At 50.4% G+C, this 24,515-nt stretch overlaps 1 protein-coding gene across 1 annotated transcript in view; it reads right to left on the reverse strand.

Moving 5' to 3' along the window:
- Nucleotides 1-24,515, reverse strand: part of TSTD1 (thiosulfate sulfurtransferase like domain containing 1) — a 34,170-nt gene that overhangs the window by 4,681 nt on the left and 4,974 nt on the right. The window contains exon 2 of the mRNA XM_063948727.1: nucleotides 7,014-7,136. Coding sequence (XP_063804797.1) covers nucleotides 7,014-7,136 — 123 coding nt within the window. The remainder of the gene's footprint in view (nucleotides 1-7,013; nucleotides 7,137-24,515) is intronic.

Raw genomic sequence — 24,515 nt, forward strand, 5'->3', positions numbered from 1 at the left:
CTTCTCAGTCTTATTATTCTCAACACCTTGGGTATGAGAGATAGAGGAGGGAACACATAGACCGATCTGAACACCCAAGGTGTCACTAGAGCGTCCACCGCTACCGCCTGAGGGTCTCTTGACCTGGCGCAATACCGCTTTAGCTTTTTGTTGAGACGGGACGCCATCATGTCTATCTGAGGCAGTCCCCACCGACCCACGATCTGTGCAAAGACTTCTTGATGAAGTCCCCACTCTCCCGGATGCAGGTCATGTCTGCTGAGGAAGTCCGCTTCCCAGTTGTCCACCCCCGGGATGAATACTGCTGATAGGGCGCTTACATGGCCTTCCGCCCAGCGAAGAATCCTGGTAGCTTCTGCCATGGCCACTCTGCTCCTTGTGCCGCCTTGGCGGTTTACATGAGCCACTGCTGTGACATTGTCTGACTGAATCAGAACCGGTTTGTCCCGAAGCAATGCCTCCGCTTGGCGTAGGGCATTGTATATGGCCCTCAACTCCAGGACGTTGATGTGGAGACCAGTCTCTAGATTTGACCAGAGACCTTGGAAATTTCTTCCCAGTGTGACCGCTCCCCAACCTCGGTCACCAGGATCCAGTCCTGAATTCCGAACCTGCGGCCTTCTAGGAGGTGAGCACTGTGCAGCCACCACAGGAGAGATACCCTGGCTCTGGGAGACAGGGTGATCCTCTGATGCATTTGTAAATGGGACCCGGACCATTTGTCCAGTAGATCCCATTGAAAGGTCCTCGCATGGAACCTTCCGAAGGGGATGGCCTCGTACGATGCCGCCATCTTCCCCGGACACGTGTGCAATGATGCACTGAAACCTCTTTTAGCTTTAATAGGTTCCTGACCAGGGCTATGAGCTCCTGAGCCTTTTCCATCGGAAGAAAAACCTTTTTCTGGTCTGTGTCTAGAATCAGGCCCAGAAAGGTCAGACGCGTTGTAGGGACTAGCTGGGACTTCGGTATATTGAGAATCCAGCCGTGCCTCTGCAACATTCTCACCGACAGCGACACGCTGTCCAGCAACTTCTCCCGAGATCTCGCCTTTATGAGGAGATCGTCCAAGTATGGGATAACTGTGACACCCTTCTTGCGCAGGAGCACCATCATTTCCGCCATTACCTTGGTGAAAATTCTCGCGGCTGTGGAAAGCCCAAACGGCAACGTCTGAAATTGGTAATGACAGTCCTGTACAGCAAATCTCAGGAACGCCTGGTGAGGAGGGAAAATCGGAACATGAAGGTATGCATCCTTTATATCCAGGGACACCATCCAATCGCCCCCCTCCAAGCTGGCGATGACCGCTCTGAGCGATTCCATCTTGAACTTGAACTTTTTCAAGTACAAGTTCAGGGATTGTGGATTCAAAATGGGCCTGACCGAACCGTCCGGTTTCGGGACCACAAACAGGGTTGAGTAATATCCCTCTCCTTGCTGGAGAAGAGGAACTTTGACTATCACCTGTTGAAGATACAATTTTTGAATTGCAGACAACACTAACTCCCTCTCTGACGGGGAAGCTGGCAGAGCCGATTTGAAAAACCGGCAAGGAGGCACGTCTTCGAATTCCAGCCTGTATCCCTGAGAAACAATCTCTAATGCCCAGGGATCCACCTGTGAGTGAACCCAGACCTGGCTGAAAAATCGAAGACGCGCCCCCACTTGAGCTGACTCCCCCCGGGAAGCCCCAGCGTCATGCGGTGGACTTTGCAGATGTAGGGGAGGACTTCTGCTCCTGGGAGCTAGCTGCATGCAGCTTTTTTCCCTTGCCTTTTCCTCTGGCAAGGAAGGACGATCCCCGTACCTTCTTGCTTTTATTGGAACGAAAGGACTGCATTTGACAATGAGGTGCCTTTTTAGTATGCTGCGGGGGGACATAAGGTAAGAAATTTGACTTACCGGCCGTAGCAGTAGAGACAAGGTCCGAGAGGCCGTCTCCAAACAACTCCTCCCCCTTGTAAGGCAAGGACTCCATGTGCCGCTTAGAATCGGCATCTCCCGTCAACTGCCGTGTCCACAAGAGTCGCCTAGCAGAAATAGACATAGCATTTATTCTGGAGCTTAATATACAAATGTCTCTCTGAGCATCTCTCATATACAAGGCAGCCTCCCTGATATGCTCTAGGGTCATTAAAATGGCATCCCTATCTAAGGTGTCAATCTCCGTAGATAAGGAATCTGCCCATGCCACGACAGCACTACAAACCCAGGCCGACGCCATAGCCGGTCTAACGATAGTACCGGAATGTGTGTAAATGTGCTTCATGGTAACCTCCAGCTTACGATCTGCAGGATCCTTGAGGGAAGCTGTATCCTGAGAAGGCAGTGCCACCTTCTTGGATAAGTGTGTCAGCGCCTTGTCTACCTTAGGCGAAGATTCCCAGCGTATCCTGTCTTTTTGTGGAAAGGGATACGCCATAAGAATCCTTTTGGGAACTTGTAGTCTCCTATCTGGAGATTCCCAAGCCTTTTCGCACAAGTCGCTTAGCTCAAATGAGGACGGAAAGGTGACCTCAGGCTTTTTCCCTTTATACATGTGTACCCTCGTGTCAGGGACAGAGGGTTCCTCAGTAATATGCAAAACCTCTTTAATGGCAATAATCATGTACCGAATACCTTTTGCCACCTTTTGCTGTAATTTTGTATCCTCATAGTAGACACTAGAGTCTGTGTCGGTGATCTGGGATATGGTGCGTTTTTGGGACCCCAAAGGTCCTGGTGCCACAGGGACAGGCATGGTCTGGCTACCTGACTGATCCCTAGCTTCAGCCTTGTCTAACCTTTTATGCAGTAAATTTACATTTGTATTCAAGACGTTCCACATATCCACCCAGTCCGGTGTCGGCGTTACCGACGGCGACCTGACAATCATGCACTCCCCCTCCTCCTTAGGTGAGCCTTCCTCGTCAAACATGTCGACACACACGTACCGACACACTTCACACACATCGGGAATCTCTTTTCTGAAGACAGGTTCCCCACCAGGACCTTTGGAGAGAGAGAGAGAGAGAAAGAGAGAGAGAGTATGCCAGCACACACCCCAGCGCTATATAACCCTGGAGAAAAACACAGAATGTTTACCCAGTAGCGCTGCTTAATGTGTAAACGCCAATAATGTGCCCCCCCCTCTACTTTAAAACCCCCTTACACCGTGTGTCAAGCAGGGGAGAGTCCGGGGAGCTTCCTCTCAGCGGTGCTGTGGAGAGCAAATGGCGCTGGCGAGTGCTGAGGGAGAAGCCCCGCCCCCTCCGCGGCGGGCTTCTGCCCCGCTCAAACTTACTAAAAAATGGCGGGGGCTCTTTTATATACATGTACAGTGCCCACCTGTACATGTAAATAGACTTTTGCCATAGGAGAGGTGTTTTATTGCTGCCCAGGGCGCCCCCCCTGCGCCCTGCACCCGTACAGTGACCGGAGTGTGTGAGGTGTATGAGAGCAATGACGCACAGCTGCAGTGCTGTGCGTTACCTCTGTGAAGCACCGAAGGCTTCTGCCGCCTTAGATGTCTTCTGTCTTCGTTTCTTCTAGCTCTGTGAGGAGAACGGCGGCGCGGCTCTGGGAGTGAACGCTCAGGACGAACCTGTGTTCACTCCCTCTGGAGCTAATGGTGTCCAGTAGCCGAGGAAGCAGAGCCTAACATTTAAGTAGTTCTGCTCCTCTCTCCCTAGTCCCTCAATGCAGGGAGCCTGTTGCCAGCAGTGCTCCCTGAAAAAGAGAAAAATTCCAAACAAAAATGCTTTCTAAGCAGGAAACTCAGGAGAGCTCTCTGCAGTGCACCCATTCTCCTCTGGGCACAGTGTAAAACTGAGGTCTGGAGGAGGGGCATAGAGGGAGGAGCCAGTGCACACCCAGAATCCAAAGTCTTTCTTAAAGTGCCCTATCTCCTGCGGAGTCCGTCTATCCCCATGGTCCTTACGGAGTCCCCAGCATCCTCTAGGACGTCAGAGAAAATATTATCTGAACATCTGAGCCAGAGACGGACGGATCCAAATCCAGAGAACTGACAACGCGTTTCGTCCATATAATGCGTCGGCATGCAGCTGAGGTCACTTATATACCACAACTAATTACCTCCTAATTGGTATTCCATAGGAGAATGGGTGGTGTTACCACGGTGACCGAGAAGAGGGCGGCCATTTATCTTATGTATCTCTGTTTTATACCACATAGCGGTTAGAAGGCTTCAGCAATGAGGGGCAGAAGTATCATCTATATGCCACAAGAAGGGGTGGGAGGTGTATACCACTGAGATTTATGCCTGGGAGGAGGGGGCAAGGTTACAATGAAGATCTATAAAAATTGGGGGAGGGGTAATAAGGTTACAGTGGAGACCTATGGACACGGGGGAGGGGTATTAATGTTACATTGGGGACCTAGGGACACGGGGGAGGGGTATTAATGTTACAATAGAGACCTATAGACAAAGGAGGGGTATTAATGTTACAATGGAGACCTATGGACACGGGGGAGGGGTATTAGTATTACAATGGAGACCTATGGGCATGGGGGAGGGGTATTAATGTTACAATGGAGACCTATGGGCACGGGGGGAGGGGTATTAATGTTACAATGGAGACCTATGGGCACGGGGGGAGGGGTATTAATGTTACAATGGAGACCTATGGACACGGGGGAGGGGTATTAGTATTACAATGGAGACCTATGGGCATGGGGGAGGGGTATTAATGTTACAATGGAGACCTATGGGCACGGGGGGAGGGGTATTAATGTTACAATGGAGACCTATGGGCACGGGGGGAGGGGTATTAATGTTACAATGGAGACCTATGGACACGGGGGAGGGGTATTAATGTTACAATGGAGACCTATGGGCACGGGGGGAGGGGTATTAATGTTACAATGGAGACCTATGGACACGGAGGGGTATTAATGTTACAATGGAGACCTATGGACAAAGGAGGGGTATTAATGTTACAATGGAGACCTATGGGCATGGGGGAGGGGTATTAACGTTACAATGGAGACCTATGGGCACGGGGGGAGGGGTATTAATGTTACAATGGAGACCTATGGACACGGGGGAGGGGTATTAATGTTACAATGGAGACCTATGGACACGGGGGAGGGGTATTAATGTTACAATGGAGACCTATGGGCACGGGGGGAGGGGTATTAATGTTACAATGGAGACCTATGGACACGGGGGAGGGGTATTAATGTTACAATGGAGACCTATGGACAAAGGAGGGGTATTAATGTTACATTGGGGACCTAGGGACACAGGGGAGGGGTATTAGTATTACAATGGAGACCTATGGACATAGGAGGGGTATTAATGTTACAATAGAGACCTATGGAGACGGGGGTATTAATATTACAATGGAGACCTATGGACATGGGGGAGGGGTATTAATGTTACAGTGGGGACCTAGGGACACGGGGGAGGGGTATTAATATTACAAAAGAGACCTATGGACACGGGGTGAGGGGTATTAATGTTACAATGGAGACCTATGGTCACGGGGGAGGGGTATTAACGTTACAATGGAGACCTATGGGCACGGGGGAGGGGTATTAATGTTACAATGGAGACCTATGGGCACGGGGGGAGGGGTATTAATGTTACAATGGAGACCTATGGCACAGGGGAGGGGTATTAATGTTACAATGGAGACCTATGGGCATGGGGGAGGGGTATTAACGTTACAATGGAGACCTATGGGCACGGGGGAGGGGTATTAATGTTACAATGGAGACCCATGGGCACGGGGGGAGGGTTATTAACGTTACAATGGAGACCCATGGGCATGGGGGAGGGGTATTAATGTTACAATGGAGACCTATGGGCACGGGGAAGGGGTATTAATGTTACAATGGAGACCTATGGGCACGGGGAAGGGGTATTAACGTTACAATGGAGACCTATGGGCACGGGGGGAGGGGTATTAACGTTACAATGGAGACCTATGGGCACGGGGAAGGGGTATTAACGTTACAATGGAGACCTATGGGCACGGGGGGAGGGGTATTAACGTTACAATGGAGACCTATGGGCACGGGGAAGGGGTATTAACGTTACAATGGAGACCTATGGGCACGGGGGAGGGGTATTAATGTTACAATGGAGACCTATGGGCACGGGGGAGGGGTATTAATGTTACAATGGAGACCTATGGGCACGGGGAAGGGGTATTAATGTTACAATGGAGACCTATGGGCACGGGGAAGGGGTATTAATGTTACAATGGAGACCTATGGGCACGGGGAAGGGGTATTAATGTTACAATGGAGACCTATGGGCATAGGAGGGGGGGTGGAATGCTATAGTTTTGGCCACTTACTGCAGGAAGATCTACAGCAACAAAGGTGATGGGATAATGCTACATGTGGGGTATATTTTCTCACCAAATTGTGAAATACATATAATAGATGTTCTACACTTAAATAATAAAAAAAAAAAAAAGATTTTAATTTTTTTAATATTCGTCAGTTAAGTGGTTAAATTACCTGTGTCAGTAGCACAACCACGGCGGCACCTGGATGGGCACACAAACATGGCGGCACATGACCCAGTCGCACAACCACGGCGGCACCTGGATGGGCACACAAACATGGCTGCACATGACCCAGTCGCACAACCACGGCGGCACCTGGATGGGCACACAAACATGGCGGCACATGACCCAGTCGCACAACCACGGCGGCACCAGGATGGGGCACACAAACATGGCGGCACATGACCCAGTCGCACAACCACGGCGGCACCAGGATGGGGCACACAAACATGGCGGCACATGACCCAGTCGCACAAGCACGGCGGCACCTGGATGGGCACACAAACATGGCGGCACCTGGACCCATACTCCCTCTGATGGCCCCTGACCCCGGCTTTTCTATACCTGTCCTATATTGTCCTGTACTGTAAGTGCGGTTTTCTTGTCTGCTCATTTTATTATGTCCTGTGTAATGGGCGTTGCTGATCCCTTGTGGCACCATATAAATAAAGGATGATAATAATAATAAAACATGGAGGCATGTGGTGTTACCTGGTATATTGGTAGAGTTTGGGATCTTTCCATCTTTAACCTCCTCTGGTGTTCTCACATCAAATATCTGGAAGTCTCTGGTGGAGATCAGCTTCTTCAAGTCATCGTATGTAATTGCTCCTCCTGTGAGCACAGAGAACAGTGTTCCAATAATCCCAATAACACACTACGGTCACCATTTCCATAATCCCAATAACACACTACGGTCACCATTTCCATAATCCCAATAACACACTACGGTCACCATTTCCATAATCCCAATAACACACTACGGTCACCATTTCCATAATCCCAATAACATACTACGGTCACCATTTCCATAATCCCAATAACACACTACGGTCACCATTTCCATAATCCCAATAACACACTACGGCCACCATTTCCAATAATCCCAATAACACTACGGTCACCATTTCCATAACCCCAATAACACACTACGGTCACCATTTCCATTAATCCCAATAACACACTACGGCCACCATTTCCAATAATCCCAATAACACTACGGTCACCATTTCCATAATCCCAATAACACACTACGGTCACCATTTCCAATAATCCCAATAACACACTACGGCCACCATTTCCAATAATCCCAATAACACTACGGTCACCATTTCCATAATCCCAATAACACACTACGGTCACCATTTCCATAATCCCAATAACACACTACGGCCACCATTTCCAATAATCCCAATAACACTACGGTCACCATTTCCATAATCCCAATAACACTACGGTCACCATTTCCATAATCCCAATAACACACTACGGCCACCATTTCCAATAATCCCAATAACACTACGGTCACCATTTCCATAATCCCAATAACACACTACGGTCACCATTTCCATAATCCCAATAACACACTACGGTAATACGCTGCGGTCGCTGTTCCGCTGTCCCAGTAATACGCTGCGGTCGCTGTTCCGCTGTCCCAGTAATACGCTGCGGTCGCTGTTCCGCTGTCCCAGTAATACGCTGCGGTCGCTGTTCCGCTGTCCCAGTAATACGCTGTGGTCGCTGTTCCAGTAATACGCTGCGGTCGCTGTGGTCGCTGTTCCAGTAATACGCTGCGGTCGCTGTTCCGCTGTCCCAGTAATACGCTGCGGTCGCTGTGGTCGCTGTTCCAGTAATACGCTGCGGTCGCTGTTCCGCTGTCCCAGTAATACGCTGCGGTCGCTGTTCCGCTGTCCCAGTAATACGCTGCGGTCGCTGTTCCGCTGTCCCAGTAATACGCTGTGGTCGCTGTTCCAGTAATACGCTGCGGTCGCTGTTCCGCTGTCCCAGTAATACGCTGCGGTCGCTGTTCCGCTGTCCCAGTAATACGCTGCGGTCGCTGTTCCGCTGTCCCAGTAATACGCTGCGGTCGCTGTTCCGCTGTCCCAGTAATACGCTGCGGTCGCTGTTCCGCTGTCCCAGTAATACGCTGCGGTCGCTGTTCCGCTGTCCCAGTAATACGCTGCGGTCGCTATTCCGCTGTCCCAGTAATACGCTGCGGTCGCTGTTCCGCTGTCCCAGTAATACGCTGTGGTCGCTGTTCCGCTGTCCCAGTAATACGCTGCGGTCGCTGTTCCAGTAATACGCTGTGGTCGCTGTTCCGCTGTTCCAGTAATACGCTGTGGTCGCTGTTCCGCTGTCCCAGTAATACGCTGCGGACGCTATTCCGCTGTCCCAGTAATACGCTGTGGTCGCTGTTCCGCTGTCCCAGTAATACGCTGTGGTCGCTGTTCCAGTAATACGCTGCGGTCGCTGTTCCGCTGTTCCAGTAATACGCTGAGGTCGCTGTTCCGCTGTCCCAGTAATACGCTGCGGTCGCTGTTCCGCTGTCCCAGTAATACGCTGCGGTCGCTGTTCCGCTGTCCCAGTAATACGCTGCGGTCGCTGTTCCGCTGTCCCAGTAATACGCTGCGGTCGCTGTTCCGCTGTCCCAGTAATACGCTGCGGTCGCTGTTCCAGTAATACGCTGTGGTCGCTGTTCCAGTAATACGCTGTGGTCGCTGTTCCGCTGTTCCAGTAATACGCTGCGGTCGCTGTTCCGCTGTTCCAGTAATACGCTGTGGTCGCTGTTCCGCTGTTCCAGTAATACGCTGTGGTCGCTGTTCCAGTAATACGCTGTGGTCGCTGTTCCAGTAATACGCTGTGGTCGCTGTTCCGCTGTTCCAGTAATACGCTGTGGTCGCTGTTCCAGTAATACGCTGCGGTCGCTGTTCCGCTGTTCCAGTAATACGCTGAGGTCGCTGTTCCGCTGTCCCAGTAATACGCTGCGGTCGCTGTTCCGCTGTCCCAGTAATACGCTGCGGTCGCTGTTCCGCTGTCCCAGTAATACGCTGCGGTCGCTGTTCCGCTGTCCCAGTAATACGCTGCGGTCGCTGTTCCGCTGTCCCAGTAATACGCTGCGGTCGCTGTTCCGCTGTCCCAGTAATACGCTGCGGTCGCTGTTCCAGTAATACGCTGTGGTCGCTGTTCCAGTAATACGCTGTGGTCGCTGTTCCGCTGTTCCAGTAATACGCTGCGGTCGCTGTTCCAGTAATACGCTGTGGTCGCTGTTCCAGTAATACGCTGTGGTCGCTGTTCCAGTAATACGCTGCGGTCGCTGTTCCGCTGTTCCAGTAATACGCTGTGGTCGCTGTTCCGCTGTTCCAGTAATACGCTGTGGTCGCTGTTCCAGTAATACGCTGTGGTCGCTGTTCCAGTAATACGCTGTGGTCGCTGTTCCGCTGTTCCAGTAATACGCTGTGGTCGCTGTTCCAGTAATACGCTGCGGTCGCTGTTCCGCTGTTCCAGTAATACGCTGTGGTCGCTGTTCCGCTGTTCCAGTAATACGCTGTGGTCGCTGTTCCAGTAATACGCTGTGGTCGCTGTTCCAGTAATACGCTGTGGTCGCTGTTCCGCTGTCCCAGTAATACGCTGTGGTCGCTGTTCCAGTAATACGCTGTGGTCGCTGTTCCAGTAATACGCTGCGGTCGCTGTTCCGCTGTCCCAGTAATACGCTGTGGTCGCTGTTCCAGTAATACGCTGTGGTCGCTGTTCCGCTGTTCCAGTAATACGCTGTGGTCGCTGTTCCAGTAATACGCTGCGGTCGCTGTTCCGCTGTTCCAGTAATACGCTGTGGTCGCTGTTCCAGTAATACGCTGTGGTCGCTGTTCCGCTGTTCCAGTAATACGCTGTGGTCGCTGTTCCAGTAATACGCTGTGGTCGCTGTTCCAGTAATACGCTGTGGTCGCTGTTCCGCTGTCCCAGTAATACGCTGCGGTCGCTGTTCCAGTAATACGCTGTGGTCGCTGTTCCAGTAATACGCTGTGGTCGCTGTTCCAGTAATACGCTGTGGTCGCTGTTCCAGTAATACGCTGTGGTCGCTGTTCCAGTAATACGCTGTGGTCGCTGTTCCGCTGTTCCAGTAATACGCTGTGGTCGCTGTTCCGCTGTTCCAGTAATACGCTGCGGTCGCTGTTCCAGTAATACGCTGTGGTCGCTGTTCCAGTAATACGCTGTGGTCGCTGTTCCAGTAATACGCTGTGGTCGCTGTTCCGCTGTCCCAGTAATACGCTGTGGTCGCTGTTCCGCTGTCCCAGTAATACGCTGTGGTCGCTGTTCCGCTGTCCCAGTAATACGCTGTGGTCGCTGTTCCGCTGTTCCAGTAATACGCTGTGGTCGCTGTTCCGCTGTTCCAGTAATACGCTGTGGTCGCTGTTCCGCTGTTCCAGTAATACGCTGTGGTCGCTGTTCCGCTGTCCCAGTAATACGCTGCGGTCGCTGTTCCGCTGTCCCAGTAATACGCTGCGGTCGCTGTTCCAGTAATACGCTGTGGTCGCTGTTCCAGTAATACGCTGCGGTCGCTGTTCCGCTGTCCCAGTAATACGCTGCGGTCGCTGTTCCGCTGTACCAGTAATACGCTGTGGTCGCTGTTCCAGTAATACGCTGTGGTCGCTGTTCCAGTAATACGCTGCGGTCGCTGTTCCACTGTTCCAGTAATACGCTGTGGTCGCTGTTCCGCTGTCCCAGTAATACGCTGTGGTCGCTGTTCCAGTAATACGCTGTGGTCGCTGTTCCAGTAATACGCTGTGGTCGCTGTCCCAGTAATACGCTGCGGTCGCTGTTCCGCTGTCCCAGTAATACGCTGTGGTCGCTGTTCCAGTAATACGCTGCGGTCGCTGTTCCGCTGTCCCAGTAATACGCTGCGATCGCTGTTCCGCTGTCCCAGTAATACGCTGCGGTCGCTGTTCCGCTGTCCCAGTAATACGCTGCGGTCGCTGTTCCGCTGTTCCAGTAATACGCTGTGGTCGCTGTTCCGCTGTCCCAGTAATACGCTGCGGTCGCTGTTCCAGTAATACGCTGTGGTCGCTGTTCCAGTAATACGCTGTGGTCGCTGTTCCAGTAATACGCTGCGGTCGCTGTTCCGCTGTCCCAGTAATACGCTGCGGTCGCTATTCCGCTGTCCCAGTAATACGCTGCGGTCGCTGTTCCGCTGTTCCAGTAATACGCTGCGGTCGCTGTCCCGCTGTTCCAGTAATACGCTGCGGTCGCTGTTCCGCTGTTCCAGTAATACGCTGCGGTCGCTGTTCCGCTGTTCCAGTAATACGCTGCGGTCGCTGTTCCGCTGTTCCAGTAATACGCTGCGGTCGCTGTCCCGCTGTCCCAGTAATACGCTGCGGTCGCTGTTCCGCTGTTCCAGTAATACGCTGCGGTCGCTGTTCCGCTGTTCCAGTAATACGCTGCGGTCGCTGTCCCGCTGTCCCAGTAATACGCTGCGGTCGCTGTTCCGCTGTTCCAGTAATACGCTGCGGTCGCTGTTCCGCTGTTCCAGTAATACGCTGCGGTCGCTGTTCCAGTAATACGCTGCGGTCGCTGTTCCGCTGTTCCAGTAATACGCTGCGGTCGCTGTTCCAGTAATACGCTGTGGTCGCTGTTCCAGTAATACGCTGTTCCGCTGTTCCAGTAATACGCTGCGGTCGCTGTTCCGCTGTCCCAGTAATACGCTGTGGTCGCTGTCCCAGTAATACGCTGTTCCGCTGTTCCAGTAATACGCTGCGGTCGCTGTCCCGCTGTTCCAGTAATACGCTGTGGTCGCTGTTCCAGTAATACGCTGTTCCGCTGTTCCAGTAATACGCTGCGGTCGCTGTTCCGCTGTCCCAGTAATACGCTGTGGTCGCTGTCCCAGTAATACGCTGTTCCGCTGTTCCAGTAATACGCTGCGGTCGCTGTTCCGCTGTTCCAGTAATACGCTGTGGTCGCTGTTCCAGTAATACGCTGTTCCGCTGTTCCAGTAATACGCTGCGGTCGCTGTTCCGCTGTCCCAGTAATACGCTGTGGTCGCTGTTCCAGTAATACGCTGTTCCGCTGTTCCAGTAATACGCTGCGGTCGCTGTTCCGCTGTCCCAGTAATACGCTGTGGTCGCTGTTCCAGTAATACGCTGTTCCGCTGTTCCAGTAATACGCTGCGGTCGCTGTCCCGCTGTCCCAGTAATACGCTGCGGTCGCTGTTCCGCTGTTCCAGTAATACGCTGCGGTCGCTGTTCCGCTGTTCCAGTAATACGCTGCGGTCGCTGTTCCAGTAATACGCTGCGGTCGCTGTTCCGCTGTTCCAGTAATACGCTGCGGTCGCTGTTCCAGTAATACGCTGCGGTCGCTGTTCCGCTGTTCCAGTAATACGCTGCGGTCGCTGTTCCAGTAATACGCTGTGGTCGCTGTTCCAGTAATACGCTGTTCCGCTGTTCCAGTAATACGCTGCGGTCGCTGTTCCGCTGTCCCAGTAATACGCTGCGGTCGCTGTTCCGCTGTTCCAGTAATACGCTGTGGTCGCTGTTCCGCTGTCCCAGTAATACGCTGCGGTCGCTGTTCCGCTGTTCCAGTAATACGCTGCGGTCGCTGTTCCGCTGTTCCAGTAATACGCTGCGGTCGCTGTTCCAGTAATACGCTGTGGTCGCTGTTCCAGTAATACGCTGCGGTCGCTGTTCCAGTAATACGCTGTGGTCGCTGTTCCAGTAATACGCTGTGGTCGCTGTTCCAGTAATACGCTGTGGTCGCTGTTCCAGTAATACGCTGCGGTCGCTGTTCCAGTAATACGCTGTGGTCGCTGTTCCAGTAATACGCTGTGGTCGCTGTTCCAGTAATACGCTGTGGTCGCTGTTCCAGTAATACGCTGTGGTCGCTGTTCCAGTAATACGCTGTTCCGCTGTTCCAGTAATACGCTGCGGTCGCTGTTCCGCTGTTCCAGTAATACGCTGCGGTCGCTGTTCCAGTAATACGCTGTGGTCGCTGTTCCAGTAATACGCTGTTCCGCTGTTCCAGTAATACGCTGCGGTCGCTGTTCCGCTGTCCCAGTAATACGCTGTGGTCGCTGTTCCAGTAATACGCTGTTCCGCTGTTCCAGTAATACGCTGCGGTCGCTGTCCCGCTGTCCCAGTAATACGCTGCGGTCGCTGTTCCGCTGTTCCAGTAATACGCTGCGGTCGCTGTTCCGCTGTTCCAGTAATACGCTGCGGTCGCTGTTCCAGTAATACGCTGCGGTCGCTGTTCCGCTGTTCCAGTAATACGCTGCGGTCGCTGTTCCAGTAATACGCTGCGGTCGCTGTTCCGCTGTTCCAGTAATACGCTGCGGTCGCTGTTCCAGTAATACGCTGTGGTCGCTGTTCCAGTAATACGCTGTTCCGCTGTTCCAGTAATACGCTGCGGTCGCTGTTCCGCTGTCCCAGTAATACGCTGCGGTCGCTGTTCCGCTGTTCCAGTAATACGCTGTGGTCGCTGTTCCGCTGTCCCAGTAATACGCTGCGGTCGCTGTTCCGCTGTTCCAGTAATACGCTGCGGTCGCTGTTCCGCTGTTCCAGTAATACGCTGCGGTCGCTGTTCCAGTAATACGCTGTGGTCGCTGTTCCAGTAATACGCTGCGGTCGCTGTTCCAGTAATACGCTGTGGTCGCTGTTCCAGTAATACGCTGTGGTCGCTGTTCCAGTAATACGCTGTGGTCGCTGTTCCAGTAATACGCTGCGGTCGCTGTTCCGCTGTTCCAGTAATACGCTGCGGTCGCTGTCCCGCTGTCCCAGTAATACGCTGCGGTCGCTGTTCCGCTGTTCCAGTAATACGCTGCGGTCGCTGTTCCGCTGTTCCAGTAATACGCTGCGGTCGCTGTTCCAGTAATACGCTGTGGTCGCTGTTCCGCTGTTCCAGTAATACGCTGCGGTCGCTGTTCCGCTGTTCCAGTAATACGCTGCGGTCGCTGTTCCGCTGTTCCAGTAATACGCTGCGGTCGCTGTTCCGCTGTTCCAGTAATACGCTGTGGTCGCTGTTCCGCTGTTCCAGTAATACGCTGCGGTCGCTGTTCCGCTGTTCCAGTAATACGCTGCGGTCGCTGTTCCGCTGTTCCAGTAATACGCTGCGGTCGCTGTTCCGCTGTCCCAGTAATACGCTGTGGTCGCTGTCCCAGTAATACGCTGTGGTCGCTGTTCCGCTGTTCCAGTAATACGCTGCGGTCGCTGTTCCGCTGTTCCAGTAATACGCTGCGGTCGCTGTTCCGCTGTTCCAGTAATACGCTGTGGTCGCTGTTCCGCTGTCCCAGTAATACGCTGCGGTCGCTGTTCCAGTAATACGCTGCGGTCGCTGTTCCGCTGTTCCAGTAATACGCTGCGGTCGCTGTTCCGCTGTTCCAGTAATACGCTGCGGTCGCTGTTCCAGTAATACGCTGCGGTCGCTGTTCCGCTGTTCCAGTAATACGCTGCGGTCGCTGTTCCGCTGTTCCAGTAATACGCTGCGGTCGCTGTTCCGCTGTCCCAGTAATACGCTGTGGTCGCTGTCCCAGTAATACGCTGTGGTCGCTGTTCCGCTGTTCCAGTAATACGCTGCGGTCGCTGTTCCGCTGTTCCAGTAATACGCTGCGGTCGCTGTTCCGCTGTTCCAGTAATACGCTGTGGTCGCTGTTCCGCTGTCCCAGTAATACGCTGCGGTCGCTGTTCCAGTAATACGCTGCGGTCGCTGTTCCGCTGTTCCAGTAATACGCTGCGGTCGCTGTTCCGCTGTTCCAGTAATACGCTGCGGTCGCTGTTCCGCTGTTCCAGTAATACGCTGCGGTCGCTGTTCCGCTGTCCCAGTAATACGCTGTGGTCGCTGTCCCAGTAATACGCTGCGGTCGCTGTTCCGCTGTTCCAGTAATACGCTGCGGTCGCTGTTCCGCTGTTCCAGTAATACGCTGCGGTCGCTGTTCCGCTGTTCCAGTAATACGCTGCGGTCGCTGTTCCGCTGTTCCAGTAATACGCTGCGGTCGCTGTTCCGCTGTTCCAGTAATACGCTGCGGTCGCTGTTCCGCTGTTCCAGTAATACGCTGCGGTCGCTGTTCCACTGGAAGTAGACTTTTGTTACATAGCTGGGATTCATGTAATCATATAAGGGGCTGGATAAATTAGCCACTTGCCCTAGGAGCTAACACTTGTTGGGGCAGGATGATGTTACCCGACACGTGCCAGGTTACTGACTGCATAATGATAGGGGTTGTATTTTCTAAAGAGCAGGTTTTTAGGAGTGGAGATGTTGCTCATAGTAACCAATCAAATTCTAGATATTATGGTCTAGAATGTGCTAGATAAATGCCAAGTAGTATCTGGTTACTACGGGCAACATCGCCACTTCTAAACACCCGCATCTTAGTAAATATACTGCATATTGGGGGTCATTCTGAGTTGATCGCTCACTAGCTACCTTTAGTCGCCGCCCACGGGGGAGTGTATTTTCGCTTTGCAAGTGTGCGATCGCCTGCGCAGCTGAGCGGGACAAAAAACGTTTTCTTTGCAGTTTCCGAGTTGCTCAGCCGCTGCGATCACATCAGCCTTGTCACGTCTAACAAAGTTTGAGGATCCAGCAGCTGAGATTTGCCAGAGGAGGTAGATGGCTGTGGGTGAACAAGATGAGGGGGTTGGATATAGTTCCTTCGCATGGGACACGGAGCAATGAAGAACGTAGGCGGGGTTGAAAGTCAATGAATAGTATTTATTATGTACAGGGCTGAGGTAGAGAACTGTGGCTGGAGCACGATGGTTCAAGAACGTAGTTGCGGATAAAGAGCTGCAGGTGCTTTTTGTTTGGACGGTGGTTGTTTGCTAAAGTGTTCTTTCAATTTTAAAGTGCGGTGCAGCCTGAAGGTATTCACCTTCCATTTGAAATCATCCCCATAATTCGTGGGTACAAATGAAAGCCCTCTGCTAAGGACTTTCGTTTCTGTAGGAGAGAGTGGAGTTTTTGATAGGTTGAATATTAGAGTTTCTTCGCCCTGGGCAGCTTGGGCCGGGTTCTGTCTTTTGTTCTGTCCAGGGCGAAGAAACTCTAATATTCAACCTGTCAAAAACTCCACTCTCTCCTACAGAAACAAAAGTCCTTAGCAGAGGGCTTTCATTTGTACCCACGAATTATGGGGATGATTTCAAATGGAAGGTGAATACCTTCAGGCTGCACCGCACTTTAAAATTGAAAGAACACTTTAGCAAACAACCACCGTCCAAACAAAAAGCACCTTTACCCCCCAGGATCCAAAAATTAGGCCCCAAGTCTCGGTTTGATCCGATTTCCCACAATGCCTCACTCAGGACATTCCATAGGATGTTGGAGGCTACTAGCAGTAGGGAGCAGCCTCCAAGACATCATAATTTACAGCAAGAAGAAAGAGAAGCTCTTCAAGAGTTGAGTAAGAGAAAGGACATTGTGATCCGTAATGCGGATAAGGGAGGAGCCATAGTGATCCAGGAGGTGGCGGACTATAAAGCCTAATGCCAGAGGCTCCTCAGTGATGGACAGACGTATGAAAAGTTACCCCATGACCCTTCATCTAAATACTTAACTGAATTAAAATGTATCTTGCAGCAAGCAAGGGATGAGGAAATTATTTCAGGCGAAGTGTTCCAGAAATTGGTGACTGAACATCCGGTGTCACCCTTGTTTTATACCATCCCTAAGATCCATAAGGACGCGCAGAGACCACCTGGCAGACCGATTATATCTGCCCGGGGGTCTCTGTGCGAACCAATTGCGATCTTTTTAGATAGTTATTTGCAACCCTGTATACAGGGTACATTCACTCACCTCAAAGATTCAACTACGTTACTACATAAGTTCTCATCATTTGAGCAGATTCCGGTAGATATCACATTAGCTACCATTGACGTAACAAGTTTGTATACTTGTATTCCCCATGGGCAGGGGCTGCACGCGGTCAGACAACTGATCACAGGCAACACTGAATATGTGGGCCCAGATATAGATTTTTTTATGGCACTACTGAATTTTACTTTAACTCATAATTTCTTCAGCTTTGATGGGCAATTCTATAGGCAGCTAACGGGGTGTGCCATGGGATCTTCCGTGGCACCCTCGTTTGCGAATGTGTTCATGTGGGAGGTAGAGCGTAACCTTTTTTTCATTGACAGCAGGATATCCAGCAGACTATTTTTATATTATAGATACATAGATGACCTGCTCTTGATGTGGCATGGAGAGGTGGGAGACTTGGAAGACATTGTCTCGGAGCATAACAACACAGATAGCCCAGTAAAATTAACTATGAGTAGCAGCTGTAGTGAAATCTGCTTCTTAGACCTCAAGATTAAAATCTGGGAAGGCCAGTTGGTGACGTCTTTGTTTAAAAAACCAACTGACCGGAACACCCTCCTGAGGTACGACAGCTGTCATCCAGCATCCACGGTAAGAAGTGTGCCCTACTCTCAATTTTTGAGAGTGTGTAAAAGTAACAGTTGCACACAACAGAGGGATAAACAATTAGATGAGATGGAGCTTAGACTGAGAGCCAGAGGCTACCCACGAGAATTATTGGCTCAATCCAGAGGGAAAGCAGAAAAAATGAATAGAGACGAGTGCCTGAAACCCAAAAGAGTGAAAGAACTGGTGGGTGTTATTCCCTGGGTCTGTGAATTTGATGTTCACAGTAATCAGGTACGTAAGGAAGTAAAAAAACTATGGCCCCTGGTAGCCACTGATCCGGAATTACCGATGTTTCGCCACCAACGGGTCATGCCTAGTTATGTCAGGGGCCGGAGTATCAAAGATATGGTAGTGAAAACTGATATGGCTAAGTTCAAAGTAACACCGGAGCATTTTTTGAAACGCAAAAATGTCTGTTTCAAGTGTACAGGATGCACGACGTGCTCTCACATGTCTGTGGGAGATCACATCGTGCACCCATGTTCAGGCAAGAAGTTTTCCATCAGATGGCCCCTGACCTGTACCACCAAATATGTGGTTTATGCGATCATTTGCCCTTGTGGCAGGTATTATATCGGAAAAACCGAGTGCCAGTCTAAAATAAGGATGGCACAGCACAGGTTGGCCATAAGAAATGCCCTTGCTTTAGGCAAAGGGGATCAACCTGTTGCTAAACATTTTCTTGAGTACAGGCACACCATGGCCACCTTTAAACACAGAATCGTTGACCACGTGCCAGAATATTTGAGGGGGGGGCGACAGGGGAAGAAAGCTCCTACAGTTAGAATGGATGTGGATTCATAGACTAAACACTCTTACACCTGCAGGCCTGAATGATAATCTCGGTTTAATTCATTTTATTTAACAGCATAGGCGGTCGATGGTTTAATCCGTGACTAAATTTTCACACGACCAGTCCCCATTAGTACGCGATAGAGATAACAGCATATGCGCGTTAGGATGGATGAGACTGGCAACATATTCCCCCAGTTTATATAGGGGGCGAACTTACCTGGAACTGAAGATTTACATATAAAGATAAGGGAAGGTTAGTGCTATTCCATTTCTATAGGTTGTTACAGTGGGGTTTCCTTGGTATCTAACAGGGGTTTAGCTTTTAATATGGGTATTTTATCCTGAATGGAGTTATAATATGTTTTGCACAGATTAAGTCATGTCTATATGGTGGAAACATTTTTAATACTGTTGATGCAACAGCTAATATATGGCAGCTCGTATAAGTGGTTTTGTCACAAAGCCGTGTCTCATTTGATGTTTTTCACGGCACTGTTTCACAACGATATTTATGTTTGGTTGTCAGGCTGGGTTGCTATGGACGCACCTCCCGGCGCCGGCATGTCACTTCCTGTGAGACGCTGGTGACGTCAGTCTGAAGACCGGGACGGCGCGGCCAGCGGCACCGGCCAGAGGGGATGTTCTGAAGAGGGGGTAAGTTGTATTTAAACACACTGTTTGTTACATTGCACTAATCCTGACAAAGGGGGAAACCCCGAAACGTTGATCTGCACTATTACATGGTTTGCTGTTTTACAAGACTCAGAGTGCCGCCTCGTTATTTCCTGCTGATTCTATATATATATATATATATATATATATATATATATATATATATGTAATGTTATAACTCTCCTATATAAATACATTATAATGTCTGGTGCTGGACATGTTTCATTTATGTGTTGTATGAATTATGTGTTGAATATATCTTTGTGGCGTGTCTGTGTGAATGCGTAGGCTACCATATATCGCTGTGCACACTGCGTGTATGCGCACGCACATGGAACCATCTGTTTGGAGTTTGTATGTAATATTTTTGACTTCGACAGATCGGCTGTGCGAATGGATTCCCCGATAAAACCATCGCCCAGCAACGATCCGCTTTGTACCCGTACGTCGTGCGTGCCCATTGCGGTGCATACGCATGCGCAGTAGTAACCTGATCGCTTTGCTGTGAAAAACAGCAGCGAACGATCAACTCGGAATGACCCCCTGTGTGCAGTGTCTGTGGATTGCTAAACTTGGACATTTTGCTCTTCATTTTTAACTATAAATGGTAGAACCATCTTGCTGTGTGATCAAAATTGTATGGTGTTCCCGGGTATTCCCATGTTATATACCACACCCCATGTGCACAGCGTGTCAGGGGGAAAATGCTGAGTCCCTGTGATCGTCTATTATTCCTGGTCACAGTGTATCACTGTGATCGTCTTTTATTCCTGGTCACAGTGTATCACTGTGATCGTCTATTATTCCTGGTCACAGTGTATCACTGTGATCGTCTTTTATTCCTGGTCACAGTGTATCACTGTGATCGTCTTTTATTCCTGGTCACAGTGTATCACTGTGATCGTCTTTTATTCCTGGTCACAGTGTATCACTGTGATCGTCTTTTATTCCTGGTCACAGTGTATCACTGTGATCGTCTATTATTCCTGGTCACAGTGTATCACTGTGATCATCTTGCTGAGTCACTGTGATCGCCTATTATTCCTGGTCACAATGTATCACAACAATACCATGTCACAAAATCCATTATCTTCCCTGTGCACCTCTTGCATCGGCTGTCTTCCCAGTGTACCTACGTGTTACCCCAGAGCTTGCTCATGTGCATTATCACTATTACCCTGGACCCTCACCCTCATCCATTCTTACTCTCAACCCAGACCCTCGCCCACGTGAATTATTACTCTCACCACAGACCCTAACCCACGTGCATTGTTACTCTCACTCCAGACCCTCTCCCACGTGCATTAGTATTCTCACCCCAGACCCTCGCATTATTACTTTTACTCTGCACCCTCACCCACGTGCACTGTTATTCTCACCCCAGACCCTCACCCTTGTGCATTGTTACTCTCACCACAGACCCTCGCCCACGTGCACTAGCACAGTTACCCTAGATTGTGCTTACAATACTATCCCTTTAACGAGGACACATATGAGATACACAGTCTGTCATACCTCCCAACATGACCTCTCCAGGAGGACACAATGCTCTGCTCCTGCTCTTCCCTCTTACTGTATAATTACCATCACCTGTGCTGTACCCTAATACTGACCCAGTGCTCATACCTATGTCCTACCTCCCAACATGACCCTCTCCAGGAGGACACAATGCTCTGCTCCTGCTCTTCCCTCTTACTGTATGATTACCATCACCTGTGCTGTACCCTAATACTGACCCAGTGCTCATACCTATGTCATACCTCCCAACATGACCTCTCCAGGAGGACACAATGCTCTGCTTCTGCTCTTCCCTCTTACTGTATGATTACCATCACCTGTGCTGTACCCTAATACTGACCCAGTGCTCATACCTATGTCATACCTCCCAACATGACCTCTCCAGGAGGACACAATGCTCTGCTCCTGCTCTTCCCTCTTACTGTATGATTACCATCACCTGTGCTTTACTCTAATACTGACCCAGTGCTCATACCTCCCAACATGACCTCTCCAGGAGGACACAATGCTCTGCTCCTGCTCTTCCCTCTTACTGTATGATTACCATCATCTGTGCTGTACCCTAATACTGACCCAGTGCTCATACCTATGTCATACCTCCCAACATGACCTCTCCAAGAGGACACAATGCTCTGCTCCTGCTCTTCCCTCTTACTGTATGATTACCATCACCTGTGCTGTACCCTAATACTGACCCAGTGCTCATACCTATGTCATACCTCCCAACATGACCTCTCCAGGAGGACACAATGCTCTACTCCTGCTCTTCCCTCTTACTGTATGATTACCATCACCTGTGCTGTACCCTAACACTGATCCACTGCTCATACCTATGTCATACCTCCCAACATGACCTCTCCAGGAGGACACAATGCTCTGCTCCTGCTCTTCCCTCTTACTGTATGATTACCATCACCTGTGCTGTACCCTAATACTGACCCAGTGCTCATACCTATGTCATACCTCCCAACATGACCCTCTCCAGGAGGACACAATGCTCTGCTCTTCCCTCTTACTGTATGATTACCATCACCTGTGCTGTACCCTAATACTGACCCAGTGCTCATACCTATGTCATACCTCCCAACATGTCCTCTCCAGGAGGACACAATGCTCTGCTCCTGCTCTTCCCTCTTACTGTATGATTATCATCACCTGTCCTGTACCCTAATACTGACCCAGTGCTCATACCTATGTCATACCTCCCAACATGACCTCTCCAGGAGGACACAATGCTCTGCTCCTGCTCTTCCCTCTTACTGTATGATTACCATCACCTGTGCTGTACCCTAATACTGACCCAGTGCTCATACCTATGTCATACCTCCCAACATGTCCTCTCCAGGAGGACACAATGCTCTGCTCCTGCTCTTCCCTCTTACTGTATGATTACCATCACCTGTGCTGTACCCTGATACTGACCCAGTGCTCATACCTATGTCATACCTCCCAACATGTCCTCTCCAGGAGGACACAATGCTCTGCTCCTGCTCTTCCCTCTTACTGTATGATTACCATCACCTGTGCTGTACCCTAATACTGACCCAGTGCTCATACCTATGTCATACCTCCCAACATGACCTCTCCAGGAGGACACAATGCTCTGCTCCTGCTCTTCCCTCTTACTGTATGATTACCATCACCTGTGCTGTACCCTAATACTGACCCAGTGCTCATACCTCCCAACATGACTTCTCCAGGAGGACACAATGCTCTGCTCCTGCTCTTCCCTCTTACTGTATGATTACCATCACCTGTGCTGTACCCTAATACTGACCCAGTGCTCATAACTATGTCATACCTCCCAACATGACCTCTCCAGGAGGACACAATGCTCTGCTCCTGCTCTTCCCTCTTACTGTATGATTACCATCACCTGTGCTGTACCCTAATACTGACCCAGTGCTCATACCTATGTCATACCTCCCAACATGACCTCTCCAGGAGGACACAATGCTCTGCTCCTGCTCTTCCCTCTTACTGTATGATTACCATCACCTGTGCTGTACCCTAATACTGACCCAGTGCTCATAACTATGTCATACCTCCCAACATGACCTCTCCAGGAGGACACAATGCTCTGCTCCTGCTCTTCCCTCTTACTGTATGATTACCATCACCTGTGCTGTACCCTAATACTGACCCAGTGCTCATACCTCCCAACATGACTTCTCCAGGAGGACACAATGCTCTGCTCCTGCTCTTCCCTCTTACTGTATGATTACCATCACCTGTGCTGTACCCTAATACTGACCCAGTGCTCATAACTATGTCATACCTCCCAACATGACCTCTCCAGGAGGACACAATGCTCTGCTCCTGCTCTTCCCTCTTACTGTATGATTGCCATCACCTGTGCTGTACCACAATACTGACCCAGTGCTCATACCTATGTCATACCTCCCAACATGACCCTCTCCAGGAGGACACAATGCTCTGCTCCTGCTCTTCTCTCTTACTGTATGATTACCATCACCTGTGCTGTACCCCAATACTGACCCAGTGCTCATACCTATGTCATACCTCCTAACATGACCCTCTCCAGGAGGACACAATGCTCTGCTCCTGCTCTTCCCTCTTACTGTATGATTACCATCACCTGTCCTGTACCCTAATACTGACCCAGTGCTCATACCTATGTCATACCTCCCAACATGACCTCTCCAGGAGGACACAATGCTCTGCTCCTGCTCTTCCCTCTTACTGTATGATTACCATCACCTGTGCTGTACCCTAATACTGACCCAGTGCTCATACCTATGTCATACCTCCCAACATGACCTCTCCAGGAGGACACAATGCTCTGCTCCTGCTCTTCCCTCTTACTGTATGATTACCATCACCTATGCTGTACCCTAATACTGACCCAGTGCTCATACCTATGTCATACCTCCCAACATGACCCTCTCCAGGAGGACACAATGCTCTGCTCCTGCTCTTCCCTCTTACTGTATGATTACCATCACCTGTGCTGTACCCTAATACTGACCCAGTGCTCATACCTATATCATATCTCCCAACATGACCTCTCCAGGAGGACACAATGCTCTGCTCCTGCTCTTCCCTCTTACTGTATAATTACCATCACCTGTACTGTACCCTAATACTGACCCAGTGCTCATACCTATGTCATACCTCCCAACATTACCTCTCCAGGAGGACACAATGCTCTGCTCCTGCTCTTACTGTATGATTACCATCACCTGTGCTGTACCCTAATACTGACCCAGTGTTTATACCTATGTCATACCTCCCAACATGACCTCTCCAGGAGGACACAATGCTCTGCTCCTGCTCTTCCCTCTTACTGTATGATTACCATCACCTGTGCTGTACCCTAATACTGACCCAGTGCTCATACCTATGTCATACCTCCCAACATGACCTCTCCAGGAGGACACAATGCTCTGCTCCTGCTCTTCCCTCTTACTGTACGATTGCCATCACCTGTGCTGTACCCTAATACTGACCCAGTGCTCATACCTATGTCATATCTCCCAACATGACCTCTCCAGGAGGACACAATGCTCTGCTCCTGCGCTTCCCTCTTACTGTATTATTACCATCACCTGTGCTGTACCCTAATACTGACCCAGTGCTCATACCTATGTCATACCTCCCAACATGACCTCTCCAGGAGGACACAATGCTCTGCTCCTGCTCTTCCCTCTTACTGTATGATTACCATCACCTGTGCTGTACCCTAATACTGACCCAGTGCTCATAGTTATGTCATACCTCCCAACATGATCTCTCCAGGAGGACACAATGCTCTGCTCCTGCTCTTCCCTCTTACTGTATGATTACCATCAC

Source organism: Pseudophryne corroboree (genome assembly GCF_028390025.1).
Source record: "Pseudophryne corroboree isolate aPseCor3 chromosome 12 unlocalized genomic scaffold, aPseCor3.hap2 SUPER_12_unloc_3, whole genome shotgun sequence".
NCBI classification, from domain to species: Eukaryota; Metazoa; Chordata; class Amphibia; order Anura; family Myobatrachidae; genus Pseudophryne; species Pseudophryne corroboree.